This window comes from Lutra lutra, chromosome 8 (genome assembly GCF_902655055.1).
Source record: "Lutra lutra chromosome 8, mLutLut1.2, whole genome shotgun sequence".
NCBI lineage: Eukaryota > Metazoa > Chordata > Mammalia > Carnivora > Mustelidae > Lutra > Lutra lutra.
In genome coordinates this window covers 134,126,854-134,149,215 of record NC_062285.1, presented here as the reverse complement: position 1 = coordinate 134,149,215, position 22,362 = coordinate 134,126,854, and the positions used below count along the sequence as shown (strand labels likewise).

General features: G+C 60.2%; 1 protein-coding gene across 7 annotated transcripts in view; it reads left to right on the top strand.

Annotated features, from left to right (window-relative positions):
- ELFN2 (extracellular leucine rich repeat and fibronectin type III domain containing 2) overlaps window positions 1-17,427 on the top strand; it is a 57,518-nt gene extending 40,091 nt beyond the window's left edge. For 6 of the 7 annotated variants that reach the window (XM_047742679.1, XM_047742677.1, XM_047742681.1 and 3 more), the window contains one exon: window positions 8,860-17,427. In XM_047742679.1, coding sequence (XP_047598635.1) covers window positions 9,372-11,843 — 2,472 coding nt within the window. In that variant the 5' untranslated portion in view covers window positions 8,860-9,371 and the 3' untranslated portion in view covers window positions 11,844-17,427. Of the gene's footprint in view, window positions 1-516; window positions 632-8,859 lie in introns of those variants that run through there. The other variant, XM_047742682.1, reaches the window with a different exon arrangement.
- Window positions 17,428-22,362: the final 4,935 nt, after the last annotated feature.

The window sequence follows — 22,362 nt, the reverse complement described above, 5'->3', positions numbered from 1 at the left end:
TGTTCCATGAGAAACAGGGATTTTTGAAATGAAATCACGGAAGTTTTCAATATTGGCAACTCAATTAAAAAAAAAAAAGTTTTTAAAGCACTATCCAGATGAAACAGGATCCCACAGCATCTCTTGACCCAGAGCCTGGTGCCACGGAGGGTCAAAGCCCCTGTGTAGGAGTCATGAGACCTCAGTTTCCTCCTCTGTAAAGTGGGAATGATAACTGAGGTTGTGCGGAGGGCAAATGAGCTAATGTGAGAGGTCCTTGGGCCCAGCCCGGGAGGGAGCCAGGACTCTGTTTCCCCCTTGCCCCAGGCTGCCCATCCCTCCCCCGCCAGGCTGCCTCCCAGCGGGCTGCTCCCGGTGCCCCTGGAGCCTCCCCTTCTCCCGGTGGGCTCCTCGTGGGCCACCCCGCCTTGGGACTGCCCTGAGGGTGTTGGAAGGCAGGGACTGGTCACCCCTTGGGGCCCTGGAGGAGAAGCAGGCGGAGGAGGCAGAGCTGGGAGGGCAGGCCTAGCCGGTGCCTGGTACATAGTAGGTGCTCCATAAATGTTTATTGAATGAATGAATGGAGGCCATGCAGGCAGAGGCAGCCGCGCGTGTGCAGGCACTGGTGAAAGAGCGGGTCCAGTGGAGACTGGTGAGTAGTGCCCGGGGTTGCAGCTGAGCGGGGCCTGGGGTTTGCTGGAGCCAAGTTCAAGAGGCCAGCAGGGACCAGGTGGGAGGGTCAGGGACTAGGTGGGGGGGTTCATGGGCCCAGTGGGGGGGGTGGTCAGGGACTAGGTATGGGGAGGTCAGGGGCCAGGTGGGGGGTCATGGGCCAAGTCGGGAGGCCGGGGTCAGGTCGGGGAGGTGGGGACCAGGGGCAGAGGTCAGCCAGGGAGGCAGGGACCCAGGGAGGGGTCAGGGGTCGGTTGGGGGATGGGTCAGGTAGGGGGCAGGGGACAGGTGGGTATGTCAGGGGAGGGCAAGGATCAGCTGGAGGAGGCAGGGGTGAGCTGGGAAAGGCAGTTCTCTGAATAGCCTGGAGGATTCTGGGAAAGCCAGAGGTAACCCCTGGGGTGGGACTAGGAGGCGAACTTTTAACACAGGTCACCCTTGGATTTGGGCGGGAGGATCCCATGCTCCCCTCCAGGGCCTGGCGGTAGGTGGTCCCGGATCTGGGCTGCTCGGGGCTGGGCAGTGGGTGCCAGAGAGTGGCCTATCTGTGAAGTGCTCTCCAGAGAACTGGTGTCAGGCCTCTGTGGTCAGTTTTTCTGGGTAGTTTTTCAAAACCAGAGCCTTTTGGTAAAAACCCTCCCATCTTCCTGCTTACCTCCTCCCACTGAGGCGTGGACATGATGCAGGTGCTAATGATGGGCATGGTAGCCCCGGGAGCAGCTGCGTTCATGGGTGATGACTCGGTGGGGAGTTTCCAGAGGGCTTTGGTGGAGGGGGGTGGTTTCCTGGTAAACCAGAGAGACACCAGTGTGTAGTTGTTCTCCCCCTGCACAGATGAGGAAACTGAGGCCCAGAGGGGCAAGGCGCTGACCTGCCCGTGGTCACACAGTGAGCCAGCCAGCAGTGTGATGTGACCGCCCAGGATACGGCAGATGAGCCCAGGCCCCTTCCCTGGCCGAGGCTGCTGGGCTTGGAGGCTGGTACTTGTGTGTTGAAGCCGTGCAAACCCAATTACGTAGCCCCCCCACCCGTCCTCCCCTGCCCCTCCGTAGCTCTCAGCCCTCGCTGCTGGGGTGGCGTGGCGTGGCGTTCTCCTTCAGCTCTTCTAGGTGAGCCGGAAGCTCGGTGAAGGCAAGGCGTGCATGTCTGCTTCGGGGCCGGGCCCCCAGTAGGTGTGCGGTGAATTCACGCCCCGGTGTCAGGAATGTGGGCGAGTGGGCAGCGGGTCCCCGTGTCCCCTGTGACACAGATACGGATGCAGCCGTGGTCGGCTGGCCCAGCCCCAGAAGGTGCAGAGCTGGGAGCTGGCGCCGAGGTTTCAAGGGGCAGAAGCCAGCCCCCCCGAGATGGGGGACCGCTGCGCACAGGGCTGAGCCTAACGAGACGTGATGGAAGGGGGACGGACGGAGCCCGGCACCTCGGGGGCAGCCCAGACTCCTACTTACTGCCCAGAGCTGCCTGAGGACGGTCTGGGCACGGGGGACTCCCCAGTGGAATGTGTGAAGGGGCCCAGGGCTTTGGGTGACATCCAGGACGAGGTGAGGACGTAAGGCGGGTGTGCACACTCCCGCTGCTCTAACCGAAATGTGGTGCCAAACCAAGGGAGGCGGGGGGCCCTGGCGCCCATCACAGCTCGGACCACGTTGGCATGATGCTGAGCTCTAGGTGATACATTTTAGGGGGGTCCTTGGCAGCAAGCATGACCTGGGCAGCTGGATCCAAGAGCTGGGGACTTGAAACTCCAGTGGAGGAAGAGGAGGAGAGGACGTGAGGCTGTGTAGCCTGGAGAAGTGGATTGTAGGGGTGTGAGGTAATGGTGGGGCCTTTAAGGAGGGGATATTGGCCTTGTTCTCAGTGGCTCCAGACAGCACTTGGACCAATGAACAGAGGTACAAGGAGTCAGAATTGGCTCTGTAATAGAAGAAGAAATTTGTAACCATCAGATCTGTTCAAGAAGGGTTTAAGTAGCTTCCGGTGGATGCTGAGATCCCTGTCACCGGGGGCATGCAAGCTGGGGAGTGTTACCTCTGCAGGAATTTGGGAAAAATCTGGTAGTTCTAAGAGCTCAGGTGGGCCCAGATTCCCCCACTGTGTGGTCTTGGGCAGATCACTGTATCTCTCTGAACCCGTTTGGTCATCTATAGATGAGAAGCATAAGGGGGGCTTATGAGGCTAACAGGAAGGCTCAGTGAATTTCCTGCACCCCATGAGCACCCCATCAGTGGGGCCCCTACTTCTGATATGTGACATCCTGACTCAGTGGAGTCAGGGACCCCAGGATCTCTGTCTGCCTTCCGTCCCCGTCCCTAACCCTGAGCTCTCATTCCACACACCATGTTCTGAGCACCTGCTGCATGTCTGACCTTGTTCCAGGCATGGAGGTTAATTATAGTTGTGAACAAAATAAAGCCTGCTTTGATTTCATGATGGGGGGGTGGGGGGGTGGGGAGGGCAGCTGATAGTTAATTACCAAGTGATGTCTGGCATTGCTGAGTGCTCTGAAGGGAGCCAAGCCAGGTTTGGTTTCAGGGAAGGTGGGCTTGAGGGGAGCAGTTGTGGTAGGGTAGTGGCCTATGGAGACACTGGGGGAGGAGCATTCTAGGAGCGAGAATAGCATGTGCAAAGGCCCTGAGGTAGAATTGTGCCTGGGGGAGGGGGTTGAGGAACATCGCTGGCTTGGAATAAGTACTTCCCAATGATGGAGAGATTGAAGTTTCTTTTGGCTTGTAGACACTTTCCTAATAGGGAAGAAGGTGCATACACAAGGGGAAGGAGAGCCCCTGGGCAGCCCATGCATGTCCAGTCCCTGCCATGAGCCCAGCTCTTTAGAGGAAGCCGGGGAAGGAGAGAGCCTCAGTTTTCTCATCTGCAAAATGAGACCAATAGTCCTAGTCACTCAGGATTGATAGAAGATTCAAGGACTGTGCAATGTCGGCCAAAGGGATGGTTATGACTATCTTATAGGTGAGGAGACTGAAGCCCCAAGAGGTTCATTAATGTACCTTATGTCACACAGCTCAGCATTCAATCCCAGGACCCTTTGCCTTCAACATCCATACTTCTTACTCTCTGCCCTGTAGCTGGGGCTCATTGTACCTGAAATCCAAATGGTTTATGGCCAAATGGCCTTTCCATGGTGGAGGTATAATGATCCCATTTCGTAGATGCAACTGAGGCCCAGAGCGGCGTGCCCCGGGGAACCTCAGTGCGGTGCAGGAAGTGACAAGATTCATTGTCCAGACCCCCCAAGGGGTGGCAGGCTTTGTCCCAGAGGGCAGAGGGGACCCCTGGCCTGGTGCTGTCTTTCAGTAGACAGAGGTGAGGCGACTGCCTGCCCCATGAGTTCTGGCTGGGTCCCAGGAGTCCTCAGGCCTCCTAATCCTGGGTAATGGCGTTGACCCGGACAGTGACAATGGCACCTCAGGGGACCTTGGCCAACCTGGCTCAGGGAAGAATCCAGGCCAGGGCTTTCAGCTGCTGCAAATGAGATTTCCCCGGTCCACCCTCATGTCCCTGCTCCTGGGAGGTGGGAACAGGGACCGCACCCCTCCCCGCCCCACCTGTTCCCCAGCTCCCACCAACATCTGCTCCAGCAGTGTCCCCATGGGAGCTTCCTGCCCTGTCCAGTGTATTTGTCTCCGCCACGGCCTGCGATTTCGGGGGAGCCCTGTGAGATAGCAAGGTGGCACTCAGCAGCCCACGCAGGTGGCAGCCCTTCCTCTCGCCTTCCCTGCTGATCCTGGCTCCCCCACCTCCCGCCCCTCCCCCCTCCACCGCAGACCTCAGCTGAGCACTTAGCCCAGGGAGGGGTTGCTCTGGGGAGCTGCCCTGGGTGCCCGAAAGTGCGAAAGTGGGCTTTGCCTCCCGAGCAATGTCCTGGGTTAAGCTGGGGGGGGCCGCCCCTCTGGGGCAGGAAGCTCCCAGAAGGGATGTGGGGTTGGCAGATCGAGGTCTGCCACTGCCACCTGGGGCCTGAGCCTGACCTGCCACCAGCAGCATGGGACCCTTCCCTGGCCCTGGTGTCCGCTTTCCCCTCTGGGAAGGGCTGGCATGGGGTGGAGCAAGGGCCCCTCCTTCTTCCAGTTCTGAAGTTGTAGGATCCGGAGTCCATGGAGGCGCCCCGAGCCTCGTGGCCCTGGAGGACAAGGGCATAGAGGCCAGCTGGATAAACCAGTGGCTTCTGGGGGTGGTTGCAGAGGCCCAGAGATGGGGCGGAGGTGGGGCGTGGAATTTGCTGAGAGTCACTCATGTTCTGTGGCTCTGAATGGAGACCCCAGCTGAGCTGTGACCTTCAGACCTGTCAGGGCTTGCTGACCCTCCTTCCTCCTCACCATCCAGGGTGTCCCCACAACAAGGGACATCTGTAGCCAGCCAGACTGAGGGCCCACCCCAAGACCCCTCTGCAGTACGCTGCAACCCCCCAACTTTGCCCCCCAACTTTTCTGTGTTGGCTGGAGAGAGGGGGGCCTGCCCCTGCTCAGGCCAGAGGTCTCTTGTTCCTGCCACACCGGTGTGCCCCCTGGGCTGGAGCAGGGGGGGAGGGTTGGGGGGGGCAGGCCCAGTGCATGGGTTGGGGAGGAGAAGCTGGGTCAGCTGGGAAGGGGGGAAGCTGGGCCAGGCTCTCCCAGGTTTAACACCCCTGGCACAGGGCAGCAAAGGCCTCTGCTTCCGACAGCTGCTTCCTACTGCTTGCCCCTCCCTGCAAGCTGGGCACTGGCGGCATTTCTGCCCCGGTGGGTGGGCAGCAGGCTCAATGCCCTCCATCATCTCCCTGAGCCTCTCTGCTGATTGGTTCCTATCTGAGACGCTCGTTCTCCATTCATCTCCATCCTCTGTCTCTCCCCGCTTGGCTGTCTCCGTATTTTGCTTTCCTATCCTGCCTGGCCTTCTATTTGCAGCTCCCTCACTCCTTCCTTTCCCTCTGCCATCCCCCACCCCTGCCACCGCCCCAGGGGTGGGGGTAGGGCCCTGCTCCTGCTGCTGGCATGTGTGCTGGGGGATCCCCAGGACCATGAGTACCCCCAGCTCCAGGTGTGAGCCAGCAGCCCTCCCCCATACCTCAAGTAGGTGTGCAGCCGGGCAGGGGGCCAAGTGCTGCTCTCAGCACCTTCTTCCCCTTGCCGTCCCCCTTCCCTGGCTGCGTCAGGCCTCAAGGGGTGGTGGGCAGGCGGCCCAGGGACCGGGACGGAGTGGCTGACGCACACATGGGAAGGGGTGATGGGGAGCCTCCTCCCCTTCGGTCTGAGTCATGGAAGGGGTGGGAGGGTGAGGGGAGCTGGGCGCCGGGCCAGGCCATCCTGGAGACCAAGAGGTGCTGGAAAGGGCCATGGGCAGGGTCACCTTGAGTTGCTGGGGTGGGGGCTTTTGTCTCCCCTGGACTGTTTGGGGAAGGGAAGAGGTCAGAAAGGACTAGCCCTGCTCCCTAAGCCTGGGATCCTTTTCCTAGCAACCCCCTACCACCATTAGCCTCTTCACATCCCCTCAGCATGGCCTTGGATTTCCAGAAGCTCCAGCCAGCTCAGCTCTGCCCTGCACCCCCTGGGCCCGGCTGGGGGTGCTGGCTTGAGCAGCTCAGATCTGAAGGGCGTGGGGAATGGGGTGGGGGACACTCTGTGTGGCTCAGTTGCACAGGTGCGCACGTACGTTAACAAGGGGAACTCACACGTTCTGAAACATGTTGACATATCAGCAGGTATGTGTCTGCGTCCCTGCAGATGCCCCTACGTGCACCTTTCCCCACTGCTCCACACGTAGGTGAGCTCACCTTCACCCCAGAGCACTCCCAGTGGCGGGCTGCACATGCATGGATCCTGGGCTCTCGCTTGGGCATGAGTGTGCACACACAGCTGCCTGCATGTCCGTCTACTTGCACGCATCTGCTTGCATACCTCTGTGCTGGTGTTGTTTTTTTAAAGATTATTTATTTATTTATTTGACACAGAAAGAGAGAGAGATCACAATTAGGCAGAGAGGCAGGCAGAAGGAGAGGAGGAAGCAGGCTCCCTGCGGAGCAGAGAGCCTGATGCTGGGCTCGATCCCAGGACCCCAAGATCATGACCTGAGCCGAAGGCAGAGGCTTTAACCCACTGAGCCACCCAGGCGCCCCTGCGCCAGCCTTCTGAGCCAGTGCACACCTGCGCGTGTACTGACATACAAATGCGGTCCCCGGACGTTCCCAGCAGGGGCTGGAGGTGCAGACGGAGGGCTCCCTAACCTGGCGAGCTTGGCCCCTCAGCCTCTCCCAGTACAAGCTTGTTGCCAGTGGCAGGGGAGGAAACTGAGTCCCTAAGGAGCCATCAGCCACGCCAGATGGGAGTGCTGAGCTGTGCAGCCCAGCCAGGGACAGAAATGCTCTGTGCTGCCTAGGTGCCAGTTCCTGCCCGATCTCCTTGTGCCCCCTCATCACCCCCCTTCCTCCAGTCCCCATCTGGCCCCTCAGCCCGAACCAACCTTGCAGAGGACTGGGAGCTGTGAGTCGGCCTCACCTAGAGGTCCGGATCATCACAGCTTCCGTAGCCACGTCTGCCTTTAATCTGAGAAGTCATCGAATGTCCTGTTCGCTTGCCCCCTTTTCCACAGAAACTGCCTGCCTGGACTTCTTCAGGGACTGTTTCCGTCCTTGCTTCCCTTTCCTCTCTTCAGCCCTCTGGGGCTCCGGGCTGTAAATTGGTTTTGCTTTAACAGCAAAGGTTTAATACATTTTTTTTTTTTTCCCTTTTCAATGCACTCTCTCTCCTGGAGTTTCCCAGGAGGAGGGGTGTGAGGCAGAGGTGGCTCTTGTGAACGGTGTCTGGCTTTCTTTGTCCAAATGTGGATTTCTCCGGTCTGGTCTCCATAGCCCTGGCCACTGCCCAGGGCGAGAGGAGGGCGCACGGGGCTCTTCCTGCAAATCGAGGGAGCCTTGTGTGGGAGCTGGGGCCACATCAGCTGAGCGGCCCCTGTCTGGCTTGCTGGGCGATTGAGGCAGGTGTCCCCTGGTTGGGGGCTCAGTGCCCCCCCCCGGAAAATGAGGGGCTGCCGGCTGTGAGCCCTGTGCTACCAACGCTGGTTCTCTGCATCTCAGGCACGGGCAGCATGGCTCACCATATTTCTTCCCCATGAGACGGCTGGGCAGGACCTGGTCCCCACTTCAGTGTGGCAGAACGTTCAGAGATGGTTCGATCCCTCTGGCTGATTGGGCTGGATAGAGGGGGCTCCAGGCCTCCTGACTCTTGGTGCCTAGAGATCCTTGATCCTCGCCCAGGCTGTGCTGTGTGACTAGGGGCAAGTCCCTGCCCCTCTCTGGGCCTCTGACTCTCCAGCCGCAGAGGGGATGCGGGGTTTCGGCCACACTGTTGGGGATGCCGCCAGCTTCTCCGCCTGCCTGAGACCTTGTACTACAAGATCGGGGCCCAATAATGGAAAGCGCTTTGGGGAAGTGATATTGGGGGGTGTGTGTCTGGCTTCCCAGACTCTCGTCCTCTCTCCCTTGGCTCTGCTGCCACGTGTGGAAGAAGCTGTCCCCGTGCCCTCCCTCTGTGGGAGACCCCCAGCTTGGGGGGGCCCACAGCCATCCTGCTCCGCTCCCCCTCCCCCATGGAAGCTGAGACAAGGGGATTATTTTTGGAACAAGAGCGGTTACACAACAAATGAATTATTTATCTTTGGGCATGGAGGGGAGGAGGCATTTTGCTAGGCTTCTTAATTCCTCTCCTGGATTGGAAGGTTCCTGCCTCGTTACGGGGTCATGTGCATACGGGCCCATTTGTCCAGCATAAGGCCATCCGTGGGCATGCTGCGGTGTTCTGGCTCATGGGAGGGCATGTGGGTCTCTGTGCTGGCAGGTGGACGAGTGTGGACAGGAGTGCTGGGGAGTGTGTGTGTGTTGTGTCTGTGCGTGTGCACACACACACCTGACCTGTCACTGTCCAGTCTCCCTTCTCTGCCTACCATCCTCAAATTCTGTCCCCCTGTCCCTACTCCTTGTTTCTTCTGTGTCCTTCCCTCCAGACCTCTTGGTCCCTTCTCCCTCTCTTGCCACCCCCCACCCTCCCTTCTTTTACATAACAGAGACCCCCCCACCCCCCCCACCCCCCGCGCACTTGCTGCTGGCACCAAGGACCCCCAGTAGGAGGGGGTAGAGAAGGGACAGGGGCCCATGCTGGAGCTTTAGTGGGGCTGTTCTGAGTTTCCACTGATCTGTCACTCCCTCTCGGTGCTGCCTTTCAGGAGCCAGGTGACAGATGGGTCTCGTCCTTCCTGCCGCGACTCTCGCGCTCCCTCCTCGGAGCTTCCCTCTCCAGCTGCCCATGGGAATCGGGAATCGTGGGAATCGTCTGAAGTTCTGAGCCCAGAACCAGAGAAGGAGGAAGAGAAGGAAGAGGAGGAGGAGGAGGGAGAGGAAGTCAAGTCTTGAGAGCCTGTGCACCTTCCCAGAGACAAGCGGTGGGGGTGTGTCCCGCTGTGTGTCCCTGTCCCAGTGGCCTGCACCTGCCGCTAGCACCCACCAAGGACTCCCCCATCCCACTCCCCACCACACGGTTGGTGCCGGCTGTGTCTGCCTCACCAGGGGCCCCTGTGCCAGGGGTCGCCCCCAAGATGGTGGCGGCCCCAGGGAGGACTGTGCCGCCAGCCCCAGCCTCCCGCTGCTAGGTCCTCCCCCCCACGCCCCGGCCCCCCTCTCTACGCCCCCCCAGCCCGGCCTTCCCCGGAGGGTGGGGTGGGGGGCTGTGGCCAGCGCCATGCTGCGCCTGGGGCTGTGCGCCGCCGCGCTGCTGTGCGTGTGCCGGCCGGGCTCCGTGCGCGCTGACTGCTGGCTCATCGAGGGCGACAAGGGGTACGTGTGGCTGGCCATCTGCAGCCAGAACCAGCCGCCCTACGAGACCATCCCGCAGCACATCAACAGCACCGTGCACGACCTGCGCCTCAATGAGAACAAGCTCAAGGCCGTGCTCTACTCCTCGCTCAACCGCTTCGGGAACCTCACGGACCTCAACCTCACCAAGAACGAGATCTCGTACATCGAGGACGGCGCTTTCCTGGGCCAGTCGAGTCTGCAGGTGCTGCAGCTTGGCTACAACAAGCTCAGCAACCTGACGGAGGGCATGCTGCGCGGCATGGGCCGCCTGCAGTTCCTCTTCGTGCAGCACAACCTCATCGAGGTGGTGACGCCCGCCGCCTTCTCCGAGTGTCCGAGCCTCATCAGCATCGACCTGTCCTCCAACCGCCTCAGCCGCCTGGACGGCGCCACCTTCGCCAGCCTGGCCAGCCTCATGGTGTGCGAGCTGGCCGGCAACCCCTTCAACTGTGAGTGCGACCTCTTCGGCTTTCTGGCCTGGCTGGTGGTCTTCAACAACGTCACCAAGAACTACGACCGCCTGCAGTGCGAGTCCCCGCGCGAGTTCGCCGGCTACCCGCTGCTGGTGCCCCGGCCCTACCACAGCCTCAACGCCATCACCGTGCTCCAGGCCAAGTGCCGCAACGGCTCGCTGCCCGCCCGGCCCGCCAGCCACCCCACACCCTACTCCACCGACGCCCAGAGGGAGCCCGATGAGAACTCGGGCTTCAACCCCGACGAGATCCTCTCGGTGGAGCCCCCGGCCTCGTCCACCACGGATGCGTCGGCGGGGCCCGCCATCAAGCTGCACCACGTGACCTTCACCTCGGCCACCCTGGTGGTCATCATCCCGCACCCCTACAGCAAGATGTACGTCCTGGTCCAGTACAACAACAGCTACTTCTCCGACGTTATGACGCTCAAGAACAAGAAGGAGATCGTCACGCTTGACAAGCTGCGGGCGCACACCGAGTACACGTTCTGTGTGACCTCGCTGCGCAACAGCCGCCGCTTCAACCACACCTGCCTGACCTTCACCACGCGGGACCCCGTCCCGGGTGACCTGGCACCCAGCACCTCCACCACCACCCACTACATCATGACCATCCTGGGCTGCCTCTTCGGCATGGTCATTGTGCTGGGCGCCGTCTACTACTGTCTGCGCAAGCGGCGGATGCAGGAGGAGAAGCAGAAGTCGGTCAAGGTCAAGAAAACCATCCTGGAGATGCGCTACGGGGCGGACGTGGACGCCGGCTCTGTCGTCCACGCCGCCCAAAAGCTGGGCGAACCCCCTGTGCTACCCGTGTCCTGCATGTCGTCCATCCCTTCCATGATTGGGGAGAAGCTGCCCACCTCCAAGGCGCTGGAGGCCGCGCTGGACACCCCCAAGGTGGCCACCAAGGGCAACTACATCGAGGTGCGCACGGGTGCGGGCGGGGATGGCCTGGCCCGGCCCGAGGACGACCTCCCGGACCTGGAGAACGGCCAGGGCTCGGCTGCCGAGATCTCCACCATTGCCAAGGAGGTGGACAAGGTCAACCAGATCATTAACAATTGCATCGATGCCCTCAAGCTGGACTCGGCCTCGTTCCTGGGGGGGGGAGGCGGCGGTGGGGACCCCGAGCTGGCCTTCGAGTGCCAGTCCCTCCCCGCAGCCGCCGCCGCTGTGTCCTCGGCTGCCACCCCCGGGGCGCTGGAGCGTCCCAGCTTCCTCTCGCCCCCCTACAAGGAGAGCTCCCACCACCCGCTGCAGCGCCAGCTGAGCGCGGACGCAGCCGTGGCCCGCAAGACCTGCAGCGTGTCCTCCAGCGGCTCCATCAAGAGCGCCAAGGTCTTCAGCCTGGACGTGCCCGACCACCCGGCTGCCACGGGGCTGGCCAAGGGCGACTCCAAGTACATCGAGAAGGGCAGCCCCCTCAACAGCCCGCTGGACCGGCTCCCGCTGGTGCCCGCGGGAGGCGGCGGGGGTGGCGGGGGCGGTGGGGGCGGCGGCGTCCACCACCTGGAGGTGAAGCCCGCCTACCACTGCAGCGAGCACCGGCACAGCTTCCCAGCCCTGTACTACGAGGAGGGCGCCGACAGCCTCAGCCAGCGCGTGTCCTTCCTCAAGCCGCTGACCCGCTCCAAGCGGGACTCCACCTACTCGCAGCTCTCCCCCAGACACTACTACTCAGGGTACTCCTCCAGCCCCGAGTACTCCTCCGAGAGCACGCACAAGATCTGGGAGCGCTTCCGGCCCTACAAGAAGCACCCCCGGGAGGAGGTGTACGTGGCTGCCGGCCACGCCCTGCGCAAGAAGGTCCAGTTCGCCAAGGATGAGGACCTGCACGACATCCTCGATTACTGGAAGGGGGTCTCGGCCCAGCAGAAGCTGTGACCCTCTCCTTCCCGGTGAGGCCGGACGGGGGAGGGTTTGGGGGGGGGCCCCACGGGGAAGGGCCCGGCAGCCGGGCAGGGGGGAGGGGGTGGCGCTGGGGGCCGGGGCCGAGGAGCGGACGCACACGCACACCCGCACGCACGCACCCATGCACACACCTGACCACCACCTGACTGTGAACAGCCACCACCCGACAACAACGGACAGGAAAACAGAGACACGTTCTCCTTCAAGTTTACACACTGATACCGAAACCAGTCGTCTTTACTGTGCTGCCCAGGGACTCTGCGGGGGTGTGCCGGGCTGGGGAGGGCAGGGCGCAGGCCAGGAAGCCCCAAGTGGGTGTGGGGTCTGGGGCTCTGGGACTAGGGACAGGTGTGGGGCAGAAGAGTCTGGGGCGGAGAGAGGGTTCCCCCCCACCGACTCTGGGGACAGGTCATTTGGGGATTGAGCACCAGACAGACATTAGGCCTTGTTTCCTTTCTTTTATGGCTGGGGAATCTGAGGCCCGGAGAAAGAAGGTGATAGCTCCAGGGCCACATGGCAGTTTAGGCAGTTTTGCTGTCCACCCCCCACTCTTCGTCTACTTGCCACCCCCTTCCAGAGCTGTGGTCTCTTGGGGCTGAGGGACTTGAGAGTCAGGCAGGTGCTTTTCCTTTCTAGAAAGCCCCATGGCCACGTCCCCAAGTGTGGAGCTATGATTCATTACGCTGGGGGTCCTTCGCCATGCCCCCCACCCAGTGCCAGCACCCAAGAGAGACAGGAGGTCTGGCTTGCAAGAAAGGAGCAGAGGCACAGGGCCATTCCACCAGCCCCCTTCAAGTGTCTTCCACGTAGCCTGGGGGCTGCTTCTGGGGTCTGAGAAGAGAGCAGGTGGGTCCACTCCCACCACGTCTCAGGTGCAGACCCCTTCACCCCAGCCCCCTAGCCTCTCTTGGCCTCTAGGATCCTTCCTTATGCCAGAAGGGCAGCAGTGAACTGTGATGCCTGGGAGCAGTGGGGAGGCAGGGTATTGGGGGGGTGGGTCTTCCTGCCTGTGTCCCCACATCCTGACCTCCCACCTGCCTGATCCTATTATGGGATCTTGGGGCAGCATCTCGGCCTGCCCAGGGGAAGGAGGGCTTTCCCAGGCTTACTCACCCACCACCTCTCAGCTGCCCATCCCTGCCCCGCCCTCTGACTAGAGGGGCTCCCATGTTTCCATGGAAATGGCGCTCCTCCCCTTGCCGACCCCCACCCAACATCGAACAAAGCACAAACAGTGAGCACCCCCCCTTGCTGGAGTGGGGGGGCGGGAGCAGGCAGGTTCGTGGGGCCCCTCCCTCTGCCTGGCCAGCTTCTGTCGCCATGGCAACCCAAGGCCTGGCAGTTGGGACTGTTGGGCTCCTGGGGGTTCTCTGTCAGTGTGGGTGGCAGAGGGTGGTGAGGGAGAGCAGGGTCAGGTGGCTGCAGCCTTTCTCAACAGCGAGGGGCTTTCAGGGTCGAGTCGGTGGGGGCGGGAGGTGGGGCAGATCTGGGGTCCTGAGACTGCGGTCTTGAGCACACTGTCAGGGTGCTGAGAAGACCTTCACCTTTGATAAGGACCTGGGCCAGTGGGGGTGGGGACAACTATGGCCTTGGCCACCTGCCCACCTGCTCCCTGGCTCCTCACCCAACTCCCGATGGGGAGGAGCCCACGCACCTCGCCCCACAGCCCTGCTGGAGACCCCCCAGCCTCTGGCCTATCACCTCATTGGGTTTCTTGAGATCTGGGGCATGTGGCTATGGGGTGAGGGTGGGCATTGGGGTGAGACTAAGACCTTTACTGTGTGTGGGGGTTGCTGACCAGGAAAGCTAGTGCCATCTCCTGGGTTGGGGGGGCGTCTAGTGACCTTCCTGCCAGAAGTAGAGTCTGGGGCAGGACTGTTGGGGGGAGCTGCTAGGCTCACAGGAGCGCCTCCCTTACACCCACTTGGGGGACAGACCAAGCCCAGGGCTCACTTTGGGGGTGACATTTGCAAAGAAAAGACTGTTCTGGGGAGTAGAGAGGAGGGGGCCAGCGTGGACGTGCAGAGCAGACCTCCCTCAACCCCCGAAACCTGCCCCCTCAAGCCTGCCTCACACCAGATTGGCAAAACTGAGAACAGCAAACGGGCAAAGCCAGTGGTGTGAGGAAGCAGACTCCTGTTATATTTGCATGACGATTTTACTGTATTTTTCTGAGCAAACATCTGTCGTATATGTGCCAGTTTGTCTAGACTCCCAGCCCCCCCCCGCCGCCCCCTCTTGCCCACGTTCCCTCTGTCGTGATCTGACAAGCAGCTCTTGAAACCTGGGGAGGGTCCAGCTCTGCAGAAGACCCAAAACAGGTGCCACTGAAACGCAGCCCCTGCCCCGTCCTGGTCTCCTTTCTCTCTGAACGTTGGGCCCACAAGTGCTGCCTTGCCCCTTGGGGCCCCCAGTTTCCTACCCTTGCCCTTTCCCCTCCTCCCTGCCAGGGAAGGGAGCGTGCTGGGACCTCTTTGTCCCACCTGCTGTCATTTTTCAGATGAAGACGTTGGGGGTCCCCCGAAGAGGGAAGGGCTGGGTGACTTGACTACCAGGCTGAGGGGTAGGACACGGTCACCTAGCTAAATCCACGGGGCTAAGAGCTCGGGGCTTCATGGGGAGGCTGGGGGCCCTGAGGGAAGAACCCATGGAAGGAGCCAGGGCCAGGTTGGCCTGGTCTCACCGGAGATGGCACTTCCCACAGAGAGGGTTCCTGGCAGTGGGAGCAGAAGCCCCCCACCCTTGCCATTCCCCCATCATTCCTGGTTGACGATGGCCTATAAAAACCACAGACCATCTTTCTTTGGGGGTCTCTATCTTAATAGTGAGTGTCTTGCCACTCCAGGAGGTAAACTGACCTTCCCAGCCTAGATCACACCACTCTTGGAGGCAGACTAGAATCGATCTCAGGCCTCTGGCCTCCTGGGCGGGCTGGACCTTCCTCAGCTGCCAGTCGCCCTGATCTGGGAAAGGGGCCAGTGCACTGCAGCCCACCTTGGAGGCTTTCCTGCATCTGTGTCCTGTGTCCTTTTCTGGATCATTCTTCTCCAACAGGGAGCAAAATACGAAAGACAAATGAACACCTATGTCACAGAGTCTGGCCAGCTGAGGCCCCGTGTTTGTAACAGCGATGAGCACGGCGGCCCGGGGCAGACGGGGAGGGCTGGCAGCCAGGAGAGAAGGGAAGTAGGGGGTGATGGAGGAATCGGGGACAAGCTGGCCCGAGGAGATGTGGGCCTCCCGGGGGAGGCCTTCTTGCCTTGGGTCCTGCCTGGACTTTGCTGTCCCTGTCAGAGGATCTCCAGAAGAAATTCCTGGGTGCCTGTTGCGGGAGAGTGGCACAGGGTGTGGGGTCCTCCCTTCACCTGGAGGGCCAGCACTGCTAACTGTCTGTTGAAGCTAATGGTTTTCCTTCCTGGAGTGAGATGCGGAGGTCTGGAGGGGGAAAAAAAAAAAACCCCAAACCAAAACAAAACCTTAGTCCGCTGTGGATACCTCCTCAGGAGTCCCAGGGCCCGCCCCTGCCTGCTGGAGGCCCCTCACCTCCTCACGCCTGCTAGGGGACAGTGCTGGAGGCCCTGGAGGCTGCCCGAGTCCAGGTTGCGGGGAGGTGGGGCATGGAGCTATCTGCGGGGCAGTGGGAGTGGAGAGACCCACTTGGGAAGAAGAGTAAGCCTGTGTAGTCCCAGAGACCGGGGACTCAGAGGAGAGTCTTGGCCTGGCTGAGGGTCTGTTTAAGGTTTTCGATGGGACGTCGCTCACCGTCTGTCCCCACTACTGAAAATTTAACAGTGCGGAAACAGAAGCTCAGGAAAGGGAAGGAAGGAAGTCTTCTAGAGTCTCGAAACCAGTTAGGGACGTGAGTCCAAGATGGCAGCCAGGCATGGGGGACAAGAGTCACAGGCCCCAGCTTGTAAGGGGCGTCCGTGCAGAGAAAAGTTCCCCAGTGAGGGACACTGTGCAGAGAATTAAAACAAGGTGACAGAGCGGTGAGGGGCTCAGGGACCCCCTGGCAGGGGGAGGGGGGCGGGGGGCGCGAGCCCGGAGGACTGACCAAGAGGACCAGACCAGAGGGAGAGGGTGACAGGTGGCTGGATGTCCCGAAGAACCTCCTCAGGTGTCCCCACTCTGCGCGCCCACCCCCGGCCGAGGGAGCCTGCCCTCAGCAGCATCCCACCCCATTCGTGGCTGAGCGGGGCTCTTTCTGGGTAGAAGCCCTGGGTGTGGGGGGGGTCTGGCTCCCGAGGGGCTTACAGGGGCAGGGCTGACGTGTGCCCACCTGAAGGACTGCTTTCTCCTCCCCAGCAAGACTCCTGCGCAGCGCCCTCCGCCCTCCGGCCCCGGAGCTGCCGTGCTCCTTGTCCTCCCTGACCCTGTGTCCTCCCACCTTTAAGACAGAACCAGTATTTATACTTCTTGCCTCACAGGCCTCATTAAAGGTCCCTCATTGCTGCTGAGCAGAGGGAGAGGAACGGGGTGTTGAAGGGGGTGGGCGGGAGGCTCTGCGCCTCCTCTTCTTTTGCCCTCGCCAAACAAGCACAGGGCTGGACAGGGGCAGGGGTCTATCCTCGCTGCCTCCCTCCCTCCCTCCCTCCCCTCCTTCCTCCCCACTTCCCTCCCTAAGGAGCCGCCAGCCCTGAGGGCCCTGCGGCTTGGCACCTGGTTTGGGGGCTGCAGAGGGGACTCCCGGCCCTGGGCTACGAACCTGTGAACCCTAGCTGTGTGTGGACCTTTCCTTCCTTGGGGGGGGGGGCCCAGAACCTCTCCTTTTCTTCTTTTAGGGGGGTAACCTCATTTATTTTCTCTTCCCTATATCTGCCTCTCCCTCCTCCCGATTTCCTGTTTTAAACTGAATGGCACGAAATTGTTTTCCTCAACTCGGAGATTCCTGTATGGAGAGAATCAATTTCTATATTTGCAATAAATTTCTTATTTAAAACAATGGGGCCAAGGTCTGTGTTGAATGTCGACCCCCTTCCCCCCGCCCCCGCCAAGCGGGAGTCCCAGGAACCCCCATTTCCCTTTCTCACCAGAGTCCCACACCCAGGGTTGAGGAATGAAGCCCCCTCGATGGGCAGTCACCCCCCATCCCATCCCGCCCCAGGGTCAAGGAAAAAAGCAGTGTGTCTGTCGGAGGTCAGGGGCCAGCAGGAGACGAGAGGGTTCGAGTCCCCCCACACCCCTCAAGCCTGGCAGGCTGGGGCCTTATGGCACCTCTTCCTTAAAAGCCAGGAGGCCCTCGGCCAGCTGCTGCGTTCCCCACCCCGGGTGCCCTGGCCTCCATCGTCCCTGCTCGCAATCAGACCTGAGGAGACGGACAGGGTGTGGACATTATGAATCTCAGCCAATGCCCAGGGATTATGTCCCTTAGCCAGTGGCCAAGGACCACGATTTGCCATGGGCTGGCTTTTAATTGCTCTGTGCCCTTCAAGAGGGGTGATGGGGGCCCAGCGGGTGTCCTCCTGGCTACTGTCAGGCTAACTTCCGGGCAGCCCGCCGAGTCCCAGCAGGTCTCCACAGAGAGCTCTGCTGCCCCTTTCTCCAAAGCTACGAACCACCCCTGCTCCTTCTCCAGAATCAAGAGATTGGCATCTTGTCTCTCTGCTCAGGCATGGAGTTTGCGTCTTCCGTCCATGGAAACCCTTGCTCAGTGGGGCCTGGGGGTCACCTACAGACCCCGCCTCCTCGTCTGCCTGGGCCGCCCTTGGCTCGGATCCTTGTTCTCCAACTGCGGCAAAGCCCTCCTTGGGGAAACACCTGGCTTCAGCCTGGATGGCTGTGGGGTCCTCTGAGTGGCCTCCCTGGCACCGAGCTGTTCTGCCACGAGTGATGTCACACGGTGCCATTTGGCAGCTCTGACCCCGGGGCCATCCCTGGGGCCCTGGTGGCTCTTGGCCCATGGGTGTGTCGTGATCCCTTTCACCTCCCTGAGAGCTGGTGCGGACTGGTGGTGGGGTGGGGGACGGCGTCCTTCTGCGAAAGCCCCCGTCTGGGCCCCAGCTGGCGTCCCGTCTCTGCTCAGCTGGTCTCAGGCACCCTCTTTGCTGCTGTCTCAAGATGGCCTCAGCCCAGCCCGCGGTCTCCAGGGACCTCTGCTGACTGGCCCTTGCCAGGCAGCCCCTAGCTCACGTCCTGTTTTCTGAGGGGAGGTTCAGGATGAACTTGCACTGTGGGATGGGAAGAGAGAGGGGCATGTCTGTGGGTGGGGTTGGGGGGGCACAGCCTGCAGCTGGGGCTGCCCTGGGGTCCCCCAGCCTGGCTGAGGCTCAGGCCACCCCTCCTCACCCCCGCCCCGCCACCTTCCTCTGATACTTTGCTCCAGGGCCTCCATCACCGTGGGCCTTTCCTCTCGGAGGGCTCCCATGATTTCCAAGGGTAGGAAACCATGACCAAAGGTGGGCTTGAGCCTTTGGCGGGGGTTGGGGGGGCGATGGGGGCCATCCAGGCCAGTCCAGGTCCTTCCATTCCCGCTGTCCTGAACTCCCCAGCCCCTCAAGTTCCTTCCCCCAGAGGTTCAAGGGTCATCGGCAGTTCCTGGGAATTTGGAAGTGTCTTCGAGGACAGCTTTGCTTTTGTGTACAGAAAGACTCATTCTGTTATTACTCAGGTACAAATGCAAAGACCTTTAGCTTTTCATTTCGGCACAGAGGTTATTCTACTCATAGATCTAGTAAATTTTCACGTTCACGTGGAAGGGGATTTGGGTTAATTTAGGTCCTGTTTACAAAATGCAGTTAATCAAATGTCTTTAACGGCCCCAAACTTCATCCAGACGTTCATCCTATCTGATTTCCTTTCAAAATACTTCGTTTATTTGGAGAACCAGCAACGCCTTACATCCTGACAGATTTCTACTCGCTCCTGGGGTGACTTTGGGTTCTTGTCATGTACCGATCTTCTTATCACATGAGTGGTATTTTCAAGGAAAATCACAATTCGGAATTAATTCCTTTTATAAACAAATCAATCTGAATTTCAGGGACATGGATGCCTTATAAAGAGCGAACAACACAAAGAAACTGAAACACGAGATAAACCCAGATATCTTCATCAGACATTAATTATACAAATGTGACATGTGGGTTTTACACCTAATTCTAATCCTTCCTGGGGTAAGGAGGTGTTCTTCCTGTGACAAGACACATGTCACCCAGGGGGTCTGACTTGTGGGCACTTTAGGGTAAACTCTTGCTAGCTCTGATATATTGGCGATTTCAGTGGGGGTGGGGATCTGGACGCTATAGACAGAGGCAACCCCACTTTTACGGTTTCCCGGTTATGCCCTGTAAACGGGCTCACTCAGACCAGTGTCCACAGGTGACCCGGTTTTTCTGTCTTCTCCAGGAGGTCTACAACCCCATCATGTCCCCCTTGCCTCGAGCTGTCAGCTCAGGATGGCCACTGCCTCTGGATTCCTGAACCTTCCTCCCACATACGCGGGCTCCCACTTCCCAAGGTGCTCCCAGGAAAGCTCCCCGGGCTCCTCCAGGGCTTGGTTTGAAGGTGTTCACGGTTTCAAGGTTATTCTATGACCTTCTCAGAGCTGTGGGTCAACGAACTTGCTCTCTATTTAGTTGGGTAGCTCACTTCTGCTCCCCCGGGGCTTCCCCCTTCCCTGACTTAGCAGCAGTAAAATCTCTTCCTCTGAAGGTGTCCTCAAGATCAGCCCTTGTGCCTGAAGGGCACTGGGGACGTCACCCGGTCTCGGCTGGTTCTGAGGCAAGTCTCGGAAGGCACGGCCCTGGGCACCCCGGCCTCTGGTCCATGACCCCCAGGCCTGCCTGCCTGCCTCGTGTTTCTGCCTTGGGTAGTCGAGTTGTCTGTGGGACCCAAAGGCGGCCTCCTGCAGGCCACAGGCGAGGCAGCGTCACACCGGGCAGAGCCCTGCCCTGGGCTTCTGCTGGCCTCAAGCCACAGCTACCCCTTTCTCCACAACTACAAACCACCCCTGCTCCTTTTCCAGAATCAAGAGATTGGCAACTTGTCTCTCTGGTTAGGCATGGAGTTCGGGTCTTCCATCCAGGGAAACCCTTGCTCAGGTGGGGCCTGGGGGCCACCTACAGGCCTCAGCCTCCTTGTCTGCCCAGGCCACCCTTGGCTTGGATCCTTGCTCTCCAACTGCGGTAAAGCCCTCCTCAGGGAAGGCCCGGGGGAGGCAGCCACTAGCTCACGTCCTGTTTTCTGAGGGAAGGTTCAGGATGAACTTGTACTGTGGAATGGGAAGAGAGAGGGGCATGTCTGTGGGAGGGGTTGGGGGGGTCAGGGTCTACAGCTGGGGCTGCCTTAAGGTCCCCCAACCTGGCCGAGGCTCAGGGCCCCCCCGGCCAGCTGCCTTCCCCTGCTCCCGGGCAGTAGGGGACTTAAGGTGATTTCATAGCAGCTGAGGTGTTTTTCTCAAATTTTTAGACACTGGGGTTGGAGAATCCAGTTCTGGGTCTGGACTTTCTCTTGGCCCCAGCTCGCCCCATTTCCTGGATTACAGGTGCCGGTCTCTAGCTTGCCAGCCCCTACATTTGCCATCTTCCACACGGGTGAACGCTCAGCCCCCGGGAGCCCCCTCCCCAGGGCTTTTTACCTGCAAGAAAGGAGACCTGGTGACAGATGCAAGGCCAAGGGGAAGGTTCTGGGCTCCCACCTTCACCGTGTCTTCCTCCTCCTCCTGCAGGCCACCCCTGAGGCCTGTTCCTGGCCCTGCGCCAGCCTGGCCTCCAGGAACTCAGCCACGTCATTCCTCGGGCCCCGAGCTCCAGGAACATCCTCTCCTCCTTCATGCTCATCTTGGGTCCCAGGACATCCTGATGTGAGTCCCAGACTCCAGGCTCTCTGGCACTGGAGCCCCGGTCGTGCTTGACTCGGGGCTCTCTGCCTCCCCTCTCCTCCTCCCTAGAGAGTTCTGCAGCTTGATCTGCAGGGTCCAGACTCCAGGAGAGGTTGGGGGCTGCCTCTCTGGCCTGGGCTGGGTCCTCCTTCCCCTTCCCTAGGCCTGGGGGGCCCCAGCCTACTGTCTGTGGCCCTCTCTCCTCAGCACCAAGTCTGCCATACCCACTCCTGCCCAGTTCCCCTCCAGGCTGGAAGTCCTGCTCCAAATCTTTCTTGGGCTAGAAGAGCCCTTCCCTGCATCTCTGACAGCCCTTCGCCAGTCTTCCTGGTTCTTGCCCAACTAAGCAAGATCATGCCTGCCTTTGTGTGTGTGTGTGTGTGTGTGTGTGTGTGTTGGGGGGTGCGGCGGGTTACACAGTGACAGGTGGGGACAGGGGAAGTTGTAGCCTCTCAAAGTCCCTGACCTCAACACTCTTGCCTACCCCTTCCCTGACCTGCTCTGACAACCTCCTGGGCCATGCCCTCGTGTAGAGAGCTCTGGGAATCCGGACAGGCCTGAGACCTCCACCCTGCTCTCTGCCCCTTCCTCTTCTTGCTTTGGCCAACGAGGCATCCCGTTTCCGAGGCAAGGGCAGGGAATATATTGACTCTGGCGGGGGCTCTGCTGCAGGGAGCAGAATTCTCTAGAGCTCACTGAAGCAAGGAAGGAGTCACGAGAGGCCACCTGTCAGGCGTAAAAAGGACCCAGACTGGAGCTTGTGCTTTCCGGATGGGCTCTCCCCCAGGCCACCCGCGAGGCGGCTGCTGCCTTTTGGGCCCTTAGGAAGCCCGGGACTGCGGGTACCAGGACCCAGCAGCCGGATGGACGTCCGTGGAAGCCAGTGGTAGGCCGAGGGCCCCCACTCCTTGCTAAAGCGGTGGGGAAGGCACAGAAACAGAAGACTGCCTTCTGCCTCCTGACCTCCTTCCACACCTCTCTGAAGCCCATGTGACCTGTGGGGCCAAACCACTTGTGACCCGCAGCTTCAGTGTGACCTTGGCAGGTGGCCCTTAGTGTCAGCTCCACAGCACCAACAGTGGGGTGAGCTGGTCCCTTCCATCTCTCCCATGGACCACGTTGCCTATAATTCCCATGGCAACCGTGTGAAGTAGGTGCTTCAGCTCTGTTGTACGTTTTGGGGGACAGGATCCAAAATAGGAATTTCCTCGAGCTGGTACAGTGCATCAAGGTCAGGCTGGGATGGAGCCCCACCCCCTCATGGCACCCCCAAGCTTGGCTTGTTCCTCTAGGTAGCTTCTTCCAGATGTCTCCTCAGGGCGAGGGTCGCAAGCCCAAGGCCAAGGTAGGGGGCACTGCAGGACCTCCCAACCTGTAGGCCAGCAGAGAATGGAAGGAAAGCCAGCTTTGAAAGAGGCCAGGGCCTGTGACAGTCCCGCGTCTTGAATGTCCATAAAGACATCCCAAGGCCCACCAGAGCCTACATTCTGATTCTTGCTGTTAAAATCCTGGTGACTGCTGAGTTCTCTGTTAAGGATCCTTCATTTAAAGATGAGAAGAATGAAGTCCAGAAAAGAGGGATGGAGAGAGCCTTCTCAGGCCCCAGGGAGCATGGCATGACCTGGGAGGATGGAGGTCGGATCTTAGAATATTTTGACCCGGCCCCAGAGATGG